General features: G+C 40.0%; 1 protein-coding gene across 1 annotated transcript in view; it reads right to left on the bottom strand.

Moving 5' to 3' along the window:
• The window catches only part of ANTXR1 (ANTXR cell adhesion molecule 1), a 194,909-nt gene that overhangs the window by 116,896 nt on the left and 56,257 nt on the right, over window positions 1-21,756 (bottom strand). Inside the window, exons 9-10 of the mRNA XM_058667911.1 lie at window positions 13,807-13,867; window positions 4,635-4,733 (exon numbers count right to left, since the gene is read on the bottom strand). Coding sequence (XP_058523894.1) covers window positions 4,635-4,733; window positions 13,807-13,867 — 160 coding nt within the window. The remainder of the gene's footprint in view (window positions 1-4,634; window positions 4,734-13,806; window positions 13,868-21,756) is intronic.

Genomic DNA, 21,756 nt, shown 5'->3' with positions numbered 1-21,756 from the left:
AACCCCATATGGTTACTGGTTTGAATACTGACCATTCCACTTTCAATCTAGCTCCTTGCCAGTGGTTTGGACAAAGCAGTGGAAGATGGCCTAAGTACCTGGACCCCTACCACCTACATAGAAAGCTAAGATGAAGATCCTGTCTTCATTCTGGTCCAGTCCTGGCTGTAGGAACCATCTGGAAAGTGACTCTGCAGGTGGAGGATCTTCTTTTGTTTCTCCCTCTCTCATGGTTACTGGGACTTTCAAATCAATAGATAAAAATTTTAACAAAGGAAAAAGATTTTCAGTTCATTTGAAATTTGTTTAGACCTAAGGTGTGAGACACAAATCAAACTGAATTGTTTTTCCAAGTGACTGTTGTTTCAATGCCATTTTTAAAAATAATCCATTTTCCATACTGATTTGAAAGGCTATTTTATTTTATATCAAATTCATATAAGTGTTTGGCTCTGCTTGTAGACCTTATTCCAATGCTCAGTTTGTGGACTTTGGTACTAGCCATACATTATTTCAATTGCTGTAGCTTTTTTTTAGTACATCTTTAACAATGACTAGGGCAAATTTCCACATTCTTTCTTGGCTACTCTCATATGCTTATTTTTTCCATACAAACTTTAGAATTATTTTAGCTTAAGAAGTCCCATTGGAACTTTCATTGGAATAGTGATAATGATACTAACAAAGTGACAGCAGTGGCCAGCACTGACTGAGGGCTAGGCTCTTTTCTAAACTCCAACTGTTACACTGAAACCTCATGATGACCCACCACGGATGCTATCATTGTCATCCTCATTTTATATATAGAGAGAAATGAGGCATTATGATGCAAGTAACTCACTGAGGTTGGGCAGGGCTAGGATTTTCATAGCGTGTTCAATGTCAGGAATCTATACTGCTTCTCTACTCATGCTTTCTTTATACCCACCACATAATTTATTAATTTTTCCTTAGATTCAAGAACACTTAAAAAATTCATGGAAAAATGGAATCAATGATAAGTTTATTTTGGTGGGAATGTTTTTTTAAGATCCATCCATGTTTTTTCTTTTCTGTTCAAAAACATACACATTGTCCATGAATTTTCTTTCTGAAGCTGAATGGAAGGATTTCAAAGTTTGCACCAAAATAACTTAACTTTTAACTCTATTACCCACCAGCTTTTTGAAACATCTCTGTGCATCTAAATATTTTGTTAAATTAGTTATCACAAGATTTTATTTGATTTTGCTATTTTTGTCTGGGGAAGTGTGCTAATTGGTCCCCTGCCCAACTCGAACAGAGCTGTTGACTGTTGTGAGGTACTTATTTTGAAGTCAGGCAGCTTAATAACTCTTATTAGTCTACACGTTCTGTTGACTTTTGTTTTCTAGGAAGATGTAGCCATCATTTTAAAGCAATGATTTTGGTCCCCTTCTCTATATTTGCAAGCTCTCATCATTTTTCTCCCATTACTATGATGCTCACTGCATTGTCTAGTACAGTAGCCACTTGCCATCTTGGCTATTTACTTTCATGTTAATTAAACTTAAATGAAATTTAAAAATCCATTTTCAATTCCCTGTAGCCATATTTTAAGTATCTAATAACTACAAGTGGCTTGTGGCTACATTATCTCCCATTTCAGAGTATTTCCATCATCACAGAAAGTTATATTGGACAGTACTATGAAAGGAAAATTTCTCTTCTTTCTTCAAAATTGCCTTAGTTATTTTGATTCTTTTGAAATATAATTGCTGCATTGTGTCTGCCAATATTTTATTAGATATCATCAGAGAGTTTGATCTTAAGTGTTCTCTACTTCTAGTGGCCTTGTCCAATTTTTCAAAAATCAAGACTATAAAATCATCCTAAAATGAATTTAAAAATTTCCCCTTGAGGCTGGTATTGTGGTACAGTGGATAAATACCACCACCTATAGTACCAGCATCCTATATGGCTGCTGGCTCATGTCTTGGCTGTTCCACTTCCAATCCAGCTCCCTGCTAGTGTGCTGGGAGAAGCAGCAGAAGATGGTACAAGTACTTGGGCCCCTGTGCAAGTGTAGGAGACCAGGAAGAAGTTTCTGGCTTCAGCCTAGCCCAGGCCTGCTATTGTGGTCATCTCTCTGTCTCTCCCTCTCTCTTTCTGTAATTCTGCTTTCAAATAAATGTTTTCTAAGGACGTTTAAAATCTCTTTTCTCTGAAACAGACAATTAGTCCTTAAAATTTGGTAAGACAGGGAAGAAGCTCTGGGAGTGTGCTTTGGTTGGCGTTTGTGATTTGCTCTCCTTTCTTATTGTTGGTGCATTTCATCTTCATCTGTGTTGAATCATTTAATCTATCTGTTAACTTGTATTTTGGCAGATAAACTTTCCAAATCTAGGGTTAATATTTGGTTAATATTTGTAAAGTGGTCTTTGTTGAGTGTTCTTGAGCTCTGAGCAATTTCATCTGTTTACTCATTTATTAAATGTTTCTCTTCCATTTTCTTTCCAGTTGTTTTCTAACCCTCTCTTCTAACCTGCTTTTGTGTTCCTTTTGTGTCATTTGCGCTAGAAGCCATCGTCAGAGGCAGTGGCTGGCTGCAAGGGTGCCATAGGCTTAGGCTGTGTGGAAAGGCTCCTGTGGGGTGGGGGGGGGATATAAATGGCCTCTGTAGAGGTAGACACCCTTTGGGATTAGCTTTTTGACTTGGTGCTGTGTACTGTGTGGGTGGTATAACATCATTGCACCTGTCAGGCTCTTTTCCATATTATTTACTGAAGGTGAACAAGTGAATTAATAAATGAGGGCCAATTATTTCCTTTAAACTCTAATTTTTCTTCTTTAGTTAAAATATTTTTAATAATTACATGTTTGAGTTTAGAAGTGTTGCTTGCAACACATACTGTGATGAACTGCCCTCTTTCTGCCTAAACTCTTAGCACTTTGCTGGAAGAGCTGGGCTTGTGGTTTCAATCAGGTGCTTTACCCACAAGGCTTTACTTCTCTGAATATGAATGAAGAGTCTGGGCTTGTGTCTACAAGAATATATTAGGAAAGAGAGAAGAGAGAAAGAGGTTGTGTTTGTTTCTCCTAAAATAACATTTCATGGTGAAGATGGAAAATCAGCCTTCAAGATGCCTTTATACACCCATAGTAAAATTGCATTTCATTTGACCTTCACACAGCATGTTCTGCAGCCATTAAACAATGGCAATAGGGCAATCTGTCTCTCCATTCTACCACCATTTATCTATAGAGATTACTTGGCTCTGAAAGTTTGCCTGTCTGGGAAGGCTTCCTTGGGAGGTGCTGACATCTTAGAGTTATACCCTCAGCAGTTTCTGATCTTAAACTTGGGATTTTGGTTTAAGACAAAGGGAATGAAAATATTAAGGCATGTCACAGTTGAAAGTGAAACGATAAAAGAGATTCCATAGGGAGTGCATGTCCCACTGCTACACACACTGCAGCTAATCAAGAGTACTTCAAAATGTTCTCAAATAGCAGACAATTCATAGATACGGGTGAGAATTTCAAAATACCAAGACAATTAACTGAATGTTCCTAATGTTTGGCAACATTCCAAGGCCAGAAGTTCCAGATGTTTGTGAGGAAGCCATGTATGTCTCTGTTTAATTCTTCAAATGGATTTTAGGATGATATGGGGGAGAAAAAGTCATACCTCCTCCATTCTTCTTTAAATACGATATAATACCTTTCTCACAGGGCTATCAGGAGGACAAAATTAATGTGTGGTTAGCTGATAAATGTGCATCCTTCCATTCTCCTTGCTCTTTCCACCTCTTAGGGCTACTGTGGCAATAAGATGGAAAGCGTTTATGGTACGGAAATGGTACTATGGCTGTTATTTATCACTGCCGACGCAGAATCAATAATTATGCATGTGATGAATGCCAGATGCAAATACTAACCAGGACTCCTGGCATCTGCTGTCCTGTAATCTGTCTTCCCCATCTCTTCTGGACAGCTACATAAGTCACACATGTCTTCAAAGTAGGACCTTGCCTCTTACAAATGTTTCCCAAAGGTGCCAGTGTTACGGTAATTCAGTTTTCCCATGCAACACATTTAGTTTGACTTCCATAAGCTTGTATTTCAAGGATGGTATTCATCATGATGAGAGTTTCTTGGCTACTCCAAGCAACAGTCATCATCTAGGTTGAAAAAGGTTCTAGAATCTACATAGGCAAACCTAAAAGTCTGGCCTTTGCTTTGTTCAGGATTAATAAATTAAACTGTCTGCTCTGTACTTTTTCCTCTGACAGGCCACAATGCTTTGAGTAGGAGCTTCAAACTCCACCAACTCTAAGGAAGCAGCACAATGGTTGAGGGTACACGACTTGGAGGGTATGAGTGGATGCAGAACCAAGTGCTCTGCTGCCTCCTAAGGCCAGGACAGGCTGTGGAGGATCTGGAGAACCCAATCCAGCCGTTCCTTGCTTCCTGAGCTGGATATCCCGGGGCTGTGCCCATCTGGGAGGCCACCTTCTTTGGCCAGAACCAAGGGCAGGAAGGACTTGTTTTGCTTTTGTTGCTCTAGCAGGGAAGACTGTTGATCTTCTGTTTGTGGCCTTCTAGAAGAGAGGGCTGGGAATTCCCTTCTCTGTAGTAGCCTGAAGACACCCACAAACCATGCAAGGACTTACTGAGGGTGACTGAGTCATTGATTTTGAAGCTGCACAGGACCCTGTCCACGTTGCGGGCATGTCGGAAGCCGTTTCCTCTCACGACAACTTGAAAAGACTCTGAAAAGAATGACAAGACATGTTACTTGATCATTAACCTACCAGGCTCAACAACTCCAATATTTAGGTTGGAAATCAAAAGCAACCACATGGGTTCTTTCACCACGAGTCACCAACTCATTCTCACTAGTCTGTCCTGAGAAAGACATTTGACTTCTTCCTGTGATCTCTCACCTTCTTACCTTGGTCCTTGCTGCTGCTCCTGCCTGGGATGCTCTCCTCGTTGCATCTAAGTGCATTCCAAGCTCACTTTGTTTTCAAGTGCAGGCAGTTTTCAAAACAGCGTCCTCTGCTACCAGAGGGGGCTGTTAGTTCTTCACTTCCTCTTCGACCCACTCAACTCCTTTCCCTTCTGTTTCACAGATTGGTCTCCTTTGGAAGGATTTCTTTCAAGCTCGTGGTGCCTACATTTTTCTGAAAACTACTGCCTTATGGTATTCACAGCCTGTCCTCAACAGTGTACTATACAATTATGTATTGCCTGGTGTTGTTCTTTGGTCTTTTCTTTCCCAACTAGAAAAACATTCCTTTAGGATGGGAGTCACTTGAACCTGATCCCTCATTCCCAACACTGTAGGGCACATAGGTTTGTGTAGGAGCAGTCGTGCTTAAGAAGGTCACAAAGTATTGCTCAGCAATGGCTTCTTATTAGGTAGTACCTATCTGACAAGATATTGCCCTTCAGTACAGTCTTCTTTCTCTCTAAATTGAAGAGGCAGCATAGCTTACATGCCTGCTATTCATTTCACATTGATCCAATGTGTACTCAGTTAATAGGAGGGCACTTTACAGAGTTTGTGAAAAACTGAAATCAAAGAGTAAGCTTATTGTGATGCAAAAATCTTTGGAATCCATTTTCCATGAATTTTTAAAAAATAATCATAACCCTTTAAAAGAAATTAACTTATATGAAAATAAGAAGAGATTTATTTAATACGAAAGAGTTACAGAGAGTTACTGAGAGAGATACTGGTGGTCCACCACCAAAATGGCTGCAGTGCTAGAATTGAACTGGTCCAAAGCCAGCAGCCAGAAGCTTCCTCCAGATCCTCAACATGGGTGCAGCACTTCAAGGTCCTGGACCATGATCCATTGCTTTTCCAAGCACACCAGCAGGCAGCTGGGTACTAAGTGGAGCAGTAAGGACTTGAGTTCATGCCCTTTTGGGAAGCTGGTATGAAGGACAGTGGCTTTACCTGTTGTTCTGAAACCACACCAGCCCCGTGAACTTTATAATGCGATCTCATATGCATGAATTTCAAAATTTCTTACACCAAAATAAACTTATATTTTAGCCTTATTTTTAATGTGGATGTTAAAGCACTTTCATGTATATGAACAAAATTCTTGCAAAATAAAAAGAAAGCATAATAAAGTTTACCCTTTATCATAGTCCTATTTAAGGCAAACAAAACAAAACAAAAACAAAAATAAAACAAAACCCAATCAATTAGATAAATGTTTAGAAATGTCTGATATTCTGTAATGGTCAATAATCTACTTTCTTTTATGTGTATAAAAACTGGAGCTTAGAATAATACTGTGTGGTGTTTACAAAGAGAACTAGACTAAAAGTCAGAGGGAAAAAATGTAGTATTTACAGAAGCGGATCTTGGGCTATAAATTGCTTTTCAAATGCGTGGTAGATGTTGGAGGAAGACAGGGATCAGAGAATTAGCATTCGGAACTCTTTGTAAGTTTAATAAATATTCAGTGCTTGTCACCTTTATTCCTGGGGAAGTATTGAGGGGTCATGTTGCCAAGACAATAATAAGTGATGTTACTTGCTCTCTCTTGTTGTGTGCTAGGCCTAGTGCTCAGTTTTACCCATGTCTGATGGTATTGAAACCTCACCACAGTTCAGGGAAGTTCAGAGCAATGCATTGACCTCAGTGAAGTCCAGGATCACACAGCTAGTAACTGCCAGGATGAGAGCTGGGACCAAAGTCTGTCAGGCACCACATGCCATGCCTGAGCACACAGCCATCCTATTCCTAACCATCTGCTGAAATAGACACTCATCGTCTTGTGACAGATGAGTAACTCAGAAATTGGGGCTGTGTTGTTGTTGTTTTTCCTTGTGTTGAGCTTACTTTGTTTTAATTTTAGGTAGGTTTGTTCAATTTTTTTCACAAAAGTGGAGCTGACCTCGATATGGAGCAAGAAACCAAAATCTAAATTAAAGCATTCAGAGGCCCAACCAATGCTACCAGAATTACTAATGAGAATGGAATGCCTTTTTGGAATATAAGGGATCTTCACAACAAGGAAACTCAGATTTTAACATTTTAATAACTTGCCTATAGTCATGTAATTAATTAGTAAGCAGCAAAACTGGGACTTAATTCAAGGGTTCATTGCTTTTGTTCTGAGCTATATTAATTAAGGGCAGGGGCATGTGGTTTTTCAGGATCATTAAGTCCCACAAATTTTTAGGGATTTATATAAGTTGCATGTTAATGTCTGTACACAATTGCTAAGTTTAGAAAGATAGATTTGGTAGTTTTATTTAAACGTCTCCAGGCATGTGAGACATGACTCAGTCAGCTCAACCAACATTTTATTAAGTGTCAAGCATTGTGGAAGAACCATACTGTATCTGCTCAATTAAGCCCACAGAAGCTTATTTTGAATGTCAGATATCCAGAGATGGACTGCTTGATGGTTATGCTGATTCCAAATGTTTTTTGCCTCATTACTGGGCATCTTTCTCTTGTTTCCCTCAGGATCAGCAGAGGGAGAGAAGACTCTGGAAGTGTGGGCTGCAGTCCAAAGTGCCCTCTCTAACATCGTGTTCTAGCTTTACCAGCTCAGCTGCTGAATCCTCTGTAAAAGAGGCTGCCCACATGTCTACTTGGCCTAACCTCAGGGAATTCAGGAAGAAAGACAGCAGGAATCCATGATATGGCCCTGACCAAAACGAAGTCATGTGATCCCTCTAGGCCCAGGAAGAAGATGGAGGATATGACGCTCAGGGAAGGACATCAGAATGAGGCAAGCTCCCGCCCCGCCTGGGCTAGTGCACAAGTTTGCTTTCCAGAAAAGTCCAAACATCTGACGCAGCAGCAGACTGGAACGTCAGTTCTTCACACATAGAGGTTATGTAAGCAAATGCTGCCGATGACTCTGTTAGCAAGGGGAAATGGGACACACCAGACCCAGGACATGCCGACAGACTTCTTATTCACAAAGCCTAAACGTGCTGTTTTTAAGCAAAACAGATGCTAGCTCACAGCTCTGAGAAGTGCCTAAAACGGCAATCTCTAGGAGAGAGTTCTCAGGGCTGACAATAGTCTTAGGATAACTTTCAAATATAGATATCTTCTCAGGTATCTTCAGGACATACACTCAGTACAGTTCATTTGTCACTTGTGTTCTCAATTATAATTCCAGGTTCCTGAAGGAGGTCAGCATTTCCATTTCTTCTGAATGCCCAGCCCTGAGCAGAGTAGGTCTCAGAATAAATAGCAAATCTTTGTGACTAAAGGGGAAGGACAAGGTGGCCAGCAGCTGGGTGCTAGTTTGACTTTATGATGTTTATTTTCAGTGACAACGTGCTCAGGGTCATTGCTCATTAGGGGAATGCTAATTAAACCCACAGTGTGACAACACTGCATATCTACCCAAATGGGCAATAGCAGTTGTTGGTAAGGACTTGGAATTCATGGTGGTGGTAATACAAAATGATGCATGCTCTTTGTAAAATAAATTGGCTGTTCCTCAAATAGTTAACCACAGTTAAGCTGTGAACAAAAATTCTGCTTCTACACATATGCCCAAGGAAACTGAAAACATCCTTCCACACAAAAAGTTGTATGAGAATATTCTTAGTAGCATTGTCCATTATCACCAACCAGTGCAAACAACCCAAATCAATCCATTGATGAATATTCCTTTCTATAGAATGGAATATTATTTAGCCAGAGAAAGAAGTCTAATTCTAATAGATTTATGGCATGGATGAATTTCGAAGACATGATGCTAAATGAAAGAAGCAAGATACAAAAGGGCCCTTGTTGCATGTTCTTATTTGTGTGAAATGTTCAGATTAACAAATCCACAGAGAATCATGCCTGCCATTGCTGGAGGCAGGGCAATGAACTGTTACTGCTGCACAGGGCTAGAATTTCTTTTTGGGGTGATGAAAGTGTTCTGGAATTAGATAGCTTTTATGGTTGTACAGCTTTGTGCTACACAACAAATGAACAAATTGTATTTTCTTAAAGGATGAATTTCATGGTAAGTGAACTATAGCTTAATTTTAAAAAATGGAAAAAATGTCAAGAAGTGACTGAATAAGCTGATTCCGTTCTGTTTCCTCCTTTTTTCTTTCTTTTCCTTTTTTGCAAATGTGGAATGCATAGTGTAGGAGAATAACTCCATAAGTATTGCCTATTACTGTGTGTGACAATGAGGCGTCTACATATTTGTCACTTGCTCTGTTCATACGAGACTTTTGTGCCAAATTATCATTAGTGATATTAGGTCCTGTGAAGTCACTGATTTTCTGTCCTATTAGATGTTGGTGTGGCATGCAATATCTAAAGTTGGTAGAGAGTGATGCATGAGTTTTTAAAGATTTCATGGCTTTTCATTTATATCCACTTTAGTGAGGCATAACTGACATGAAGTGATTTGCATATTAAGCATACAACTTTGATTCATGTGAAGAATCATGAGATAGTACCACAGTCAAGATTGTGAACACATCCAGCAGCCACAACTGTTCCTTAGGCTTTTTGCCTTCTCTCCTCTGGCCTCTTCCACTCTTTCTGCCTTGTAATCACTAATCTGATCTCTAACTGATGAGCTTAATGGAAGTCATGCATACTCCAGGGAATGGTTAGTGTACACAGTTTTGAAATCCATGCATTCAAAGAATCTTCAAAAAACATTATGAAAATGTGATGCATGGATTTCACACCAAAAATAGTTTCACATTAAAATATACCTATCTTTCAATCTCATTTTCATAAACTACTCTAATATATTATTTTGTAGTTCCTAGAATTTCATATAAATGGATTCATATATTATCTAGTGACCTTTTTTTGGATCTGGTGTCTTCACTCAGCATAATTATTTTAAGACTTATTCATAATTATTTGATATTTACTTAGCTCATTTTTTATTGTTGCAATATTGACTGTATGCAATAAACAATAGTTTGCTTATTCACTTGTTTTCTGATGAACAACTGAGTTGCTTACAGTTTTTGGCTATTAAAAACAGAGTTGTTATGAACATCTGAATAAGATTCTTTGGACACAGATTTTTCCCTTTTTTTAAAATCATAGATAAATATGCAGGAATGAAAATACTAGCTCACATGGCACATAGTAGGTGTATGTCTAATTTTCAAAAACAGTCAAAATTACTTTCCAAAGTAGTTGTATTATTTTATGCTCTCCCATCAGGGTTTGATAGTGCTTCCTCCAAGCAGAAACAGCTTAAAATGAAAGAGAGGCCTGACATAAATATGACATAGTATCATGCTAAATGTCAGTCATATACTTGAATTGGATATTGGAATGATAGGAGGAGAGTGGGCAGTATTTTGAACTGGAAAAGGTACATAATTATTTTAAAGGCAGGCCATTTGGTCTCCAACAGTATTGATCCTTTTTTTTAAGACAAAATGAAAATGTTAATTTTTACATGAACTCAGATTTTCAACACCAGCAACAAACTCAACTTTAAAAAATGCACTGTGAATATATATTCAAAAAAACTAGATAGGGATTATAGGCTGGCAATTCATAATTTCTGAAAGTGCATGAGTTCTTCCCCTTCCCAGATGGTTTCATCTGTGGCATTGACTGCGATTGTTTTTAACCAGAGCCAATTCAATTTTTCTGCTGTTTCTCCATTGAGATTTCTCATCAAAATACAAAATAATCCCAGGAGAACTTGTTTGTTTAGTTGTTAAAAAAATCTGTCATTGGTGCCCACACTAAATGAAGTTTTTAGAAACATAAAGTTGTAGAGGAGACCTAAAGGAGATTTTTCTCTAGGTAGCACATGTTCATTCTGCCATTGCTCATGTAATTCTAGGATGGAGACTTCAGATCACACATTCCATTTTTAAACAGCACTATTATGAATGTCGTATGCGTTCACCTAAAATCAGTCTCCTTGAATTCTCCCCAACTTCTTCATAGTGATCACCTGAAACCATGCATAATAAGCTTAGTCATTTCTTTCTGTATGATCCTTCTAATCCTTCTAATATTAGAAGACGCTCCTGTGGACATGTCAATTCTTGTGTACATTTCTGCTTCCTTCAGTCTTTTCCCATTTATTGCCCTCGCTGCTCTTTGAGCAACCCTCTGCTGCAGTCCTTGATGCATGGTTTTAAAATTTATTGGAGCACATGACCATCTCTCAGGATAAACTGGAAGTTTCATAGAGCCTCTCATTTCTGTACTCATGTCTTATCATGATGCTTGGCACATAGAAGACACTCTCTAGAAGGAAATAAGGAAGAAAAAAATGATAGAACAAAAAAAGGGAAAAGAGCAAGGAAGGCAGGAGTAGGGGTAGAGAGGGAGATGAATATGAGTGAACGTTAATATTTTTTTTTCAGATTCAATACCTTTTCCATGGATATGCTTTTGTCAATGCCACTCTTAACATGTGGGGATACTATCTGATCATGGACTCATAGGATTATGGGCTCTTTGACCTGAACACTGGGTGTACTGATGCACATTAAGATTGTGTATCTGTTCCCCCCTCCCCCAGGATATGCATTAGTAGCGAGCTGGTTTGGAAGCAGAGCAGGGGCTGGAACCCAAGTTGTCTGACATGGGATGCAGCTGTCTCAAGTGGTGACTTAACTGGTACATCAAATACTCGTTTTTGTCATTATCCTTGTGTTTTCTTGCGTCCACCCCTGGTCCTACATGTTCTATTAAGGCTTCCTTAAACCTGCTTGCAGGTGAAACTGGCTGTTTGAACTTCAATCCAATACTTTGTGTTTTTCTCCTTAAATTTTACCTGGTTATTTTCAGCACATTATGCAAAGGCTACAGTTGGATTGGGATTTTACTGTCCACAGGGGGCATGGTTTTGCTGCCTCTCTCAGCTCAGTGTACTGTCAGAACCACTGCTGCTGTTGAGCTGATAGTGAGAGCCAGCTGAGATCACAATCTCAGGAGATCCAATTGCCAGGACAGGCTGGGCAGGGATTCACAGTAGGATAGTCTCTGGCAGGCTGAGGAAGGGAAATAACTCACAGAGCACAACGGGAGCGAACTGAGTGCTGGTGCTTGGTTCCACATTTCAGAAGTGTGAACAACTGATTATATTCTAGTTTACTTTTTCCCCCTGCACACACCGTGAATCATTTTGCAGATGCCCTGATGGATACCAATAACCTCCCCAATCTTTTGATGGGGATATATGTATCTTTATATAGGTACACTTTTCTCACCTAGATATGATGATTTTAGCATCATGAGTCTAATGCCCTCAAGGACATGGACAGCAAAATGGACTCCCACACATAATAGAAGTTACATTCACTCCAGGGAATCGTTCCCAACAGTATTTCATGAAAATCCATGGGAGAATTTCTGATGTATAAATTTCTTTTGGATGTTTCATTTTCTTCTTAATACTTTCACTCTGTCATCAGCATGTTTTAAACCTTCTGATTCTAATTAAGGGTGGGGGTAGAGTTTGCCTTTTTCAAAACCTAGAGCTAGCTTCCGTCATTGTGTCTTGTATTACTTTTTTCATTATATGAAACAAAGAAAATAAATAGGATAGCTTACTCTGATACAAAAGTATTGTTGATTAAAAAAAGTAAGACATAAAATGTGCATGTAAACCTGATATTTTAAAACTAGCTGAAGAAGGATCTCTTAGATTGGATTTATCAGAGATTCGCCTACTTAATTGGCTGTACCAAAGAAACAGCCATTGAAACAATTCATCAGTTGAATTACTGTAACTTGTTTAAATTTACCAATGCATTTTCTGCTTTTTCCCTTGTATCCTCTTTCATTTTTAAAAGAAACATCTTGGGGCCAGTGTTAAGGTACAGCAAGTTAAGTCACGGCCATCCCCTACCATTTCACTGAGAAACCCGAATGCAGTTTTACTTAGTTTTAATTCATTTCTTTTTCATTTAGCATTCAACTGTAAAACCTATAAATTTTCTAGTCTCATGTCTTGTGGACTCTGATATTTCTGTGTTGTATTCATTCGATTGATACACGTGGTTGTTTTATTACCTCAAACAACTTAATGAGATTTAAGGGAGATTTTAGTTCACTCTGAGTCCAGGTTTACTTAGAAAGGCAATTTCCATTAGCCAGTATTTTTATTTTGGTCTCGTTCTGCTTAACTTTCTAATTATGCTTCGTTTTAACTACATAGCTCAAAATGGCATTAACCTCTTATGGTTAGTATAAAGGAGATAATAATGATCAAATAAACAACAGTGGCATTACTCTTTAACTGCCTGAGTCAAGACATTCAGCTAACATTTACTCGCCACCTACAAATGTCAGGTACTCTGCTTCACAATGGGAAGTGGAGAGAAGTAAGATTTCTTCATCAAGAGATTATAGGAGTGGAACAGAATCATGTATGTGAATTAACAGAAACTGCAATGCTTGCTGTTAAACTTTTTGGTACATTACAAGGTTGGAATAGATGTAGCAGGATTGCTAAATGAAGAATCAGCATTTCTTCATGAATGGTTAATTATGCAATTAAGGAACTCCTCTCTCATTTTCTAATTGCTTTAAATTAAGGATCTATAAAAATGTATTCTAGTCACACATACAGTATAAGGATGTAGTTAGTCTAAATATTCCGCACATTTATTCTACTGAAAGCGTACAAGCCCAGAGATGGTCCCAAGTGACATGCAATTAAGGTTGCTCACTTCACAAGCATCTAGCAAAGTCTTAGCATTGAGATCCTGTTACTTAGCAGTTTCTATTCTCCCACCCCAACTACTCCTATCTCCCCGACCCTTCCTCCAAAGAAGTAAAAATGCAACTTGAACCTAAAAATCATCAATTCTATGAAACTCTATTAGCTTTTAATGGCAGATTACCTCCTGCACATATGGTTGATGGCTCTGCTGCAAGAATTTCAATGCAGGACTTCTTCAAAATCTAGAAGGAGAGGGAGTAAGAAAGTCAATGCACAGTTTATTTTGTTAAGAGTTTTGCTTTCGCTTTTAGCTACTGAAAATTAAAAACAGGCAATTTCTCCATTTTTATTTTTATTTTAAATATTGAATTTTATGGAACAATTCTGTAGAGTCTGGGATTCTCCACTCCCCTAATTCTCACCTCCCTACTGGTTTTCACCATATTGTTACAATGGTATAGTCCTTCTTAAGGAGTTATAATTTTATCAGTATAGAAACGGACAATTTCATGGACATCAGGTGTTCTTTGGCATATATTTATTAGCCCCAAGATATGCCAGTCTGTAGTTTCACAGAGGCTTAATTTAGGATTGCAGCAAATGATAGATAAAATGATAGACGACAGTGGTCAGTCCTACGTGATAGAGATGGGGATAAAGGAGCAGATATGAGCCCTGGAGTCCTTGGGGGAGCCTGCTGGGGCAGGTGTACTGCAAAGGGCTTCCATGAAGAGGTGGGAGATGAGGGTGGATCTCAAATGGGGGGAATGGGTCAAAGAGGGTTAGGGTTTAGGTGGGGATTGGCATGAGTACAAGTGAGAAAGTAGGAAAAGACAGACCTTAGCTGGAACAAGTGGAGCTCTGAAAAGTGGAAGTAGAGTGCTAATAGGTACAGTTGGAGAGAGGATTGAGACTCTCCATATGTGTTGTGCATGTTACTTGGGGTTCCTTTTTGTTAGAATGCCCCTGGGAAAATGTTGTGGGGAAAGACTGTGAAGGTTGCTTGCTGTGCTTCATTCTTCAGAAGGAGCCCCTGAATCCTTAAATGGAAATGCTCCCTTCTCTGCAAATGAGTCATGTATAGGTGACTTAATTTATCATCCCAAGGTAGCAGCTTTATTTGGGCCTTCTTTAATTAATTCAGAAGTTGAAATGGCTCACAGTGCTGAAGAAGATCATTTATCTATTTATGACAAGGGCATTTGTTAAGGAAACTAGTGGTACAATTATACAATCTAGAGTCTGTAAAGAGGAAAAAAGACTCCATCTTTAATATTGGAAATATCCATGAATTTACACTGATATATTTCTTTATGCAAGCTTCTGTGTTCCACTTAGTAATATGTACCCCAGATAATATAGTCAAATAGATGAGACGATGAATTACCAGGATGAGGGGAATGAATTAAAGAGAAAATCGAGTAAGACGATGCAAAGAGAGAGAATAGCAAAGGAAAAAGCACCCTGTGAGGGAATATGGGTGGATTTGATTCTAAGGTTTCCAGTAGCAAGTAGAAAGGATTGACAATATTTAAAGGTTTTTCAATCCGTGGAATGAAATCTGTGAAATGAAAGCACACTTGTTTCTCAGAAGAGATAATATTTACCCATTCTGGAGGGAAAGCTGGACATCCTTACGGAGAAGCATTGGGAAAGGAAATGAGCAAATGCTTAACATCTTTATCTAATGCACAGATGATAAAACATTTGAACCTGTTCAAACCAGATCCCTGACAACCATGTATAGGCAACTCCATATACCTGAAAGTCACAAAAACCACCATTACTTTCTTGGGTAATCCTCGACTTTAGCTTTTTCAGTGACTTTCCCTTTACTCTGTATAATTTCGTGACATTTTCACGTTTGCTTCTTCTGTTTGCTTCCAGCCTTCTTCAGATTCTGCAGTTGGAAGCAGTTTGTTCCTTCAGTCCTTTCCTTGTTTCACTGGGTCTCTGACTTACCACTTCCTCCAACCCTCCCCTCCTCTGCCCGGATTACAGGTGTGGCTGTCTCTTCACTGCCATTTAGATTTGGCATCAGAGGCCTCAAGGACATATTTTGGGTCCTGTGTTTTCTTGCTGGCTTCTCTACCCTCTCTTTCCCTGTGGTCTATACAGTCTTTTGGTCTCTTTTGCAGGTATCAACACATCTCTGGCCTGGGGCTTGCTGGGATTTTGGTGCTCGATTCACACCACAGCCCTGCCTGAAGAGTGACGACTGTCCTCTCTCCCCTAGGTTACTAGCTATGTAGCTCTTCCTTCCTCTCCGTCACTTCAGCCAGGGGCTGCCGTCATTGAGGAAGAAAACCATCCCTTCAACATGTCTCATGTCCGAACAGGTCACAAGTGAAGAAAATTAACCCTGGGAGAGATCCTTATCAAATAGTCTCATGGGAGCCACGTGAAGTTTTCTTTTTTAATGTTTTCCTTTTCCCTGGCACTTGAGAGTTGATAAATCATTTCATCTTCCACAACCAAAAATTTCAAAACAGTTCAAAGAGAAAAATGGAGCTAATGGATCTATCCTCTCTCCATTGCTCACATCACATAGATGAGATTTCCAGCCATGTAAATTCTAGAGTTTGAATTGACATTTCTGAACCTCATCTACCACTTAACTAGTGATCAGTCAAGGAGCAACCATGAATCCTTGACCACAAAGGCACACTAACAGCATCTATCATAATAACCACATGCTGCATTATTTTTTCAAAGTGTCTGCAATTACTTGATAAATCTAAGGAGTGTATGAAGGGCCAACACAAGTCAGCCAAACGATGTGATTCAATCCAGAAAAAAACACAACTTTCCCAATCTTAACTTGAAACATCTGGAAGGGATGTCTAACAGCCAATAGAGTAAAATTTATCGGAGGCGGGGGGAATGGGTAAGATTTTTCTGGAACTGCAGCTTCTATTCATTGAAATGTCTGGTTTCAAAAGGTAGGAAGTCACAATAGCTCTGGGTGGATTTGGGGGGTTCCCATGATTACCAGTAAGCCAGACTACACAGTCATCAGTCTGTCTGAACAGCAACAGACAGCAGATTAGCTTAGGGATTGCAGACTGGCTGCAGGTGGGCAGGCAGAGCATCCCTCCCTCCACATTGGTGGGAGCAGCCATGGAAAAGGCACAGACACTGCCATGGGGAACTACAGAAGGGAAATCACTAGGCAGAGTGGCAGAGACTCGTGCTGGATTGGAGTTGTCAGAAGTGCAAGACTTGGAGGTGAAGGTATCACTGGTCCATAAAGCAGACAAGCTAAGACCAATACACACTTCATAATCCCCATGTGAGGAAAGGTCTTGGTGCTGGGCCTGTCTTTACATGACCTGTGCTCCCTAACGAGTTCAACTTTTCTGAATGTTAATTTTGGGAAACAGTTTAATAAGCTGAATAATAGCTTGGAATCCAGAAATTCAATTGCATGGGTCAACTCACTGGTGACCAGTGTGGCCTTTGGCAAGTTTCCTAAGAACTCTCAAAGTCTGTTTTCTCCTTTGTAAAGGTGAAGCAATGCTACCCCAAAAACTACCATAAAGCTGTTGTGTTGGGAAGATTTAATGATACCACACAGGTAGGGGAATCCTAAAGTGAACCATTGTTATCAAGAACTTTAGCTCTGGAGGCAGCCAAGATAGAGGTGGGCTCTGGATTCATGTCCAGGTTCCAGCCTTATCATTAACTGGCCATGTGGCCATTTTATTAAGCTGCCAATCTCTGTAAAATGGATTAAGAAAAATACTGACTTCAAAGGGCTGTGCAGCATGGGTGTTCATTCAACCAGCTGAGATCCAGTAAGATGGCTTGTGTCCCATATCAGAGTACCTGGGTTAATGCCCAACTCTGACTCCTGATTCCAGATTACTACTAAAGCAGATCCTGAAAGACAGGTCATAGTTTGAATAACTAAGTTCCTGTCTCCCATGGGAGAGATCTGGATTGAGTTCCAGCTCTTGGCCCTGGTCCCAGACATTTGGGAAGTGAATCAGTAGATGGAAGCTCAATATGCCTATCTTGCTTTGAAAGAAAGAAAGAAAAGAAAGAAAAGAAAGGAAGAAAAGAAAAGAAGAAAGAAAAGAAAGAAAAACAGGATGTATGATGGCTAAACGAGAAAGACATGATTGTGGAGCTATTTTGTTTGTGTAATCAATGGGAGTTGGTTGATAAAACTCATATTGGATTTGAAAGTGAGGGAGAGAGAGTGAAACAGAAAAACTGACAGAACTAGATAAAAGTGATTGACCAGTTAGTTGATAACTGATGACTCTTGGGCCACCAGCCAGCATGTGCAAAGCACCAGGAAATGGTTTTGCACAACCATAGCATCAGAGTGTCTAAAGTATTTGACCAATAGCTGTTACTTCTGCTTTTTCCATCGCTATTACTACTACTGCTATTCTCTGGCAGGACCACAGTTCACACGAGCATATTTGACTATTCTATCATCCACTGCTGGATTCATGCTTACTCAGATTTGCTGAAAACAAAACAAAACAAAAAACAAAACAAAACAAAAACAAAAACTGAACCAAGGCTAATACTATTTCCCTGAAAACTTTCGGGTAGATTTCAAAGAGAAAACAGATGGGAAAGCATTCTTGAAATCCATAAAGAACTAAATAAATGCAATGTGTTAGTGGTGAGATTACTTTTGCATACCTCATCAGATTGGGGGAGTAGGAGAAGCAGCAGATGTGAAATGACTTTGCCAAGTTACAAGAGCTCTTTAATATATTTAATGTGAACTCCTCCGTGGACCAGTCAAAGTTGTATATTAGAGTCTACTTTTTCAGAATCTAAAGGCCTATAGTTCTTTTCACAAAGTCCTCAGCTGATACAGAGATTCTTTGAAAAATATTAAATAACTGAATATTTCCAGAGCTATGAGGAACCCTCCCTATCCCCAGCAACTTATTTTTCTTTCCTATAATTGCCCTTCCTCATTCTCCAATAAGCAACCAATCTTTATTTACTGAACATTCCCTTTGGGAGGATTTTCTGTGTTAATAATGGGCAGCCTCTTTCATCCACTCATGGGATAAGGACATTTTGCTTCCACACGTATTTCATAGCACATTCCATAGAGTATTATTTGTTGTGATTGGCACATCTGGTTTTAAGATACCTAACTTGCAGCAGGCAGGACCAAGGGTAGTTAACTATCTATTGGCCAATTTTGTGCCATTTTCTAAGACAGAACTCTGGCAGTTTTCCTTACCCTTGCTTTATGTCATTCTCCAAATTCAATATGAACTCTACCACCAAAACCCTGGTAATGTGATCCTGGGTACAGCTCTGTATCCATTAGATCCTAGTATAAACTACTGTTCTTCAGAGGACTTATCATAGCTTGTAATTTTGTAATTACATATATGTTTGATTGCTTTGTCATTATTTCATTAGGTAATAAACTCTATAAAAGCAAGGACTAGAATTGTTTTTATCCACTACTATGTCTACAGTGCCTAATTTGGCACATAATAAGCATTAAGTAAATATTTCCTGGGTAAATAAGTGAATAATTGGTACGCTTTGTGTTTTGTCTGCGAGAGTGTACCCAGCTTGTTTAAATCAGTGCCACCCTTTTCCTGCATTTCACACGCCGAGACGCTGGCCTTAAAGAGTGTAGGGCAGTAAGATCCTAGGAGGGAAGACATTCATTTTCTCCTCTGACTGAAGCACTCTTCCGTCTTGTTTTGTGCAGGAAAGCTCAGATGGCTGTGGACTCTAAAATGTGCTGATTCAGTAAAACGAGTGGCCTTCTCTGGGAGCTGACTTTGCACAGACCTTCTGCTCTTCCTTTTACAATGGGGCCCACCAGATTCCTAGATCCAGGAGGAGCTGCAAGCAGAGTGGGAGGGACCTGGAGATTAGCCCAATCTGTCTGTCCCATTCAATCTTTACAGCTAACTCTTCAAGCTATGGGAATTTTTGTTAACGTCCAAGACTTTTAATAAGCTTCATAGAAATAACAATTTCGGAGAAATGACTGGCCTCACAGTCTGCAATGTCTGAGACTAATTAATGACTGCCGAGGTAAATGACTTCCTTAGAAAAACCAAAACACTGTTCACTACAGAAACTACAATTGATTGTATTTATGTTTTGTATCCAGGCCTGCTAATGTGATTGGAGCTCCAAATGCCATCTCATACAGATGCAATCTTGGAGGAGAGGGCTAGGGTGGGGGAAGGAAAACTGAGGGACTCACAAGAAACAGACCCACACAACTGCTTACTGGCTGTGCTGTGCAGGTCTTCCAGGGATCATGAATGCTGTAAATTCATGCATGTCTTAAAATTAATAAATGTGCAAAGCCCAGTGCTGGGGTGCCACGGGAAGGACGGCACGTGGGGCAGCATCTGCAATTGTGTGACTTTGTATATCACAGGAAGGAAGGGCAGAGAACAAGGAAAAGACCTAGGGCTAGGAAAGTGGTTCCAACAATGGAATCCATTGGAGTTCATGGGTGCGAGAATTCCTGGTGGAGCAGAGACTAGGGCAGGCTCTTTAGAGAAGGATTCAGATGGGGCAAGGGAGAAGAAAGGTTTCTACTGACAACAACGGAGTTTAATTTCAGAGAAGGCCCGTTGTAGCTGAAGAGTGCCGTCCCATCTGCTGGTCCTGGACTGAGGATTAATTCACTGAAGTCCAGCAATTCCCAGGAGCACAGGCAGGGCACATGGACTGGAGGGTCCCCTATAGTAGCTCCCAGCCGGGTCTTTTGGCAGAGTGGATGGGAGGGAAGCATGGAAGACAGATGCTGTCTTTAGTGATAGTTTTGCTGGAGCTGGGGCCAGATAAGCAGAATACATTTCTTCCTTTTCCCCTTGATGGAAAGGGAGAAATCAGCACAGGATCTAGTTTTCATACAGAAAATAAATTTGTTTGCATATATACCATGGGATAAATTTATTCCTTAAATTTGCCGAACTTATAGTTTCCCTAATAACAAGGAGGATGCTCATGCCCAAGCTTGTAAGAAATCCTTGCAAACATTGCTGGGTTTGTTTAAGTGCTTGTATATTGTTGATCAGATATGCAGAAAGCTCTCTGTGCTGACTCACCCTGACACTAATCAGAAGCACAACACAGGCTTAAATATTTATTCTAGAGAAATGCTGCTAAATGGAGATGACTTGGGGGCAAGAAGCAGCTCCTCCTCAGCAGCAGTGCTCAAGGTTCCATGCACTGCCCTCAAAAGATACTTGCAGTGGGGGCAGTGTGGGAAGAAAGCATTGCTCTAATCAGGTCAAGGATTGGGACTGAAAGCTGCTGACCCATGCCAGAGCCATTTGAACGCAGTTTTCCTGCAACTTTCTGTTTCACTGTCTGCAGCGCTTTTCAAAAGGCCAAGACCCAGGGGTCTGCTGGGCCTTTACTTCTTTTTCCTGTTTGCTGGCTGGTGCTACTTTGCCCAGCTGTGGTCAGTGGAAATTCCCTCAAGAAGCCACAAGAAGAGAAGGCAAGGGAATAGCTTCTTCCTTTACAGTTTTTCTGGCTTAAAGGACTACAATCTTCCAATCATCCACATTTTCCCTTTTAATTTTATCACTGTTGTCGGCAAAAGCAAATAGGAATGCTGCCGTGGTCCAAAGGTCTCATTCAGCCTGAACATGATTTCTGCAACCTTTACAGCCTCCTGGAATTATGGACAATTTTGTTGAGTTTCTTCATGCGTGGAGTAGAAATAAGAACTTAGCAGAAATACTCAACTGGTGGTCTGCAAAGTCTTAATGTCAAGTTGCCAGCTCCTTGAGAGGATGGCCCTGAACCGCTGGCTAAGAACTGAGGGATTGGGATGTGCTCTCCATTCAACAGTAAAAGGCAAGGAGCCTCCCTTGCCTCTCTGGCTCCACGGATTCTGATCTTGCTTGTGCTGTACCCACAAGAACTGTGCCACACTGTTTCATGACTCTGTGCTCAGTGCTTTCCTCTTGGAAGTGGAGCTGCTTCCTGGTCCATCTGTATCATTGGGTAGCGGCTGGCGATGGGTATTAGTGACAGACCTACGTCTTTTGGAGATCTCTACTCACCGTGTGGCTTTGAGCAAGTTAACAAATCCCTCTGATATTACAGTATCGACTTCCACAGACGGAGTGATAATATCTATATCAAACAGCACTTG

This window comes from Ochotona princeps, chromosome 8 (assembly GCF_030435755.1).
Source record: "Ochotona princeps isolate mOchPri1 chromosome 8, mOchPri1.hap1, whole genome shotgun sequence".
In the NCBI taxonomy this organism is placed as follows: domain Eukaryota; kingdom Metazoa; phylum Chordata; class Mammalia; order Lagomorpha; family Ochotonidae; genus Ochotona; species Ochotona princeps.
This window is presented reverse-complemented; position numbering and strand designations above follow the sequence as displayed.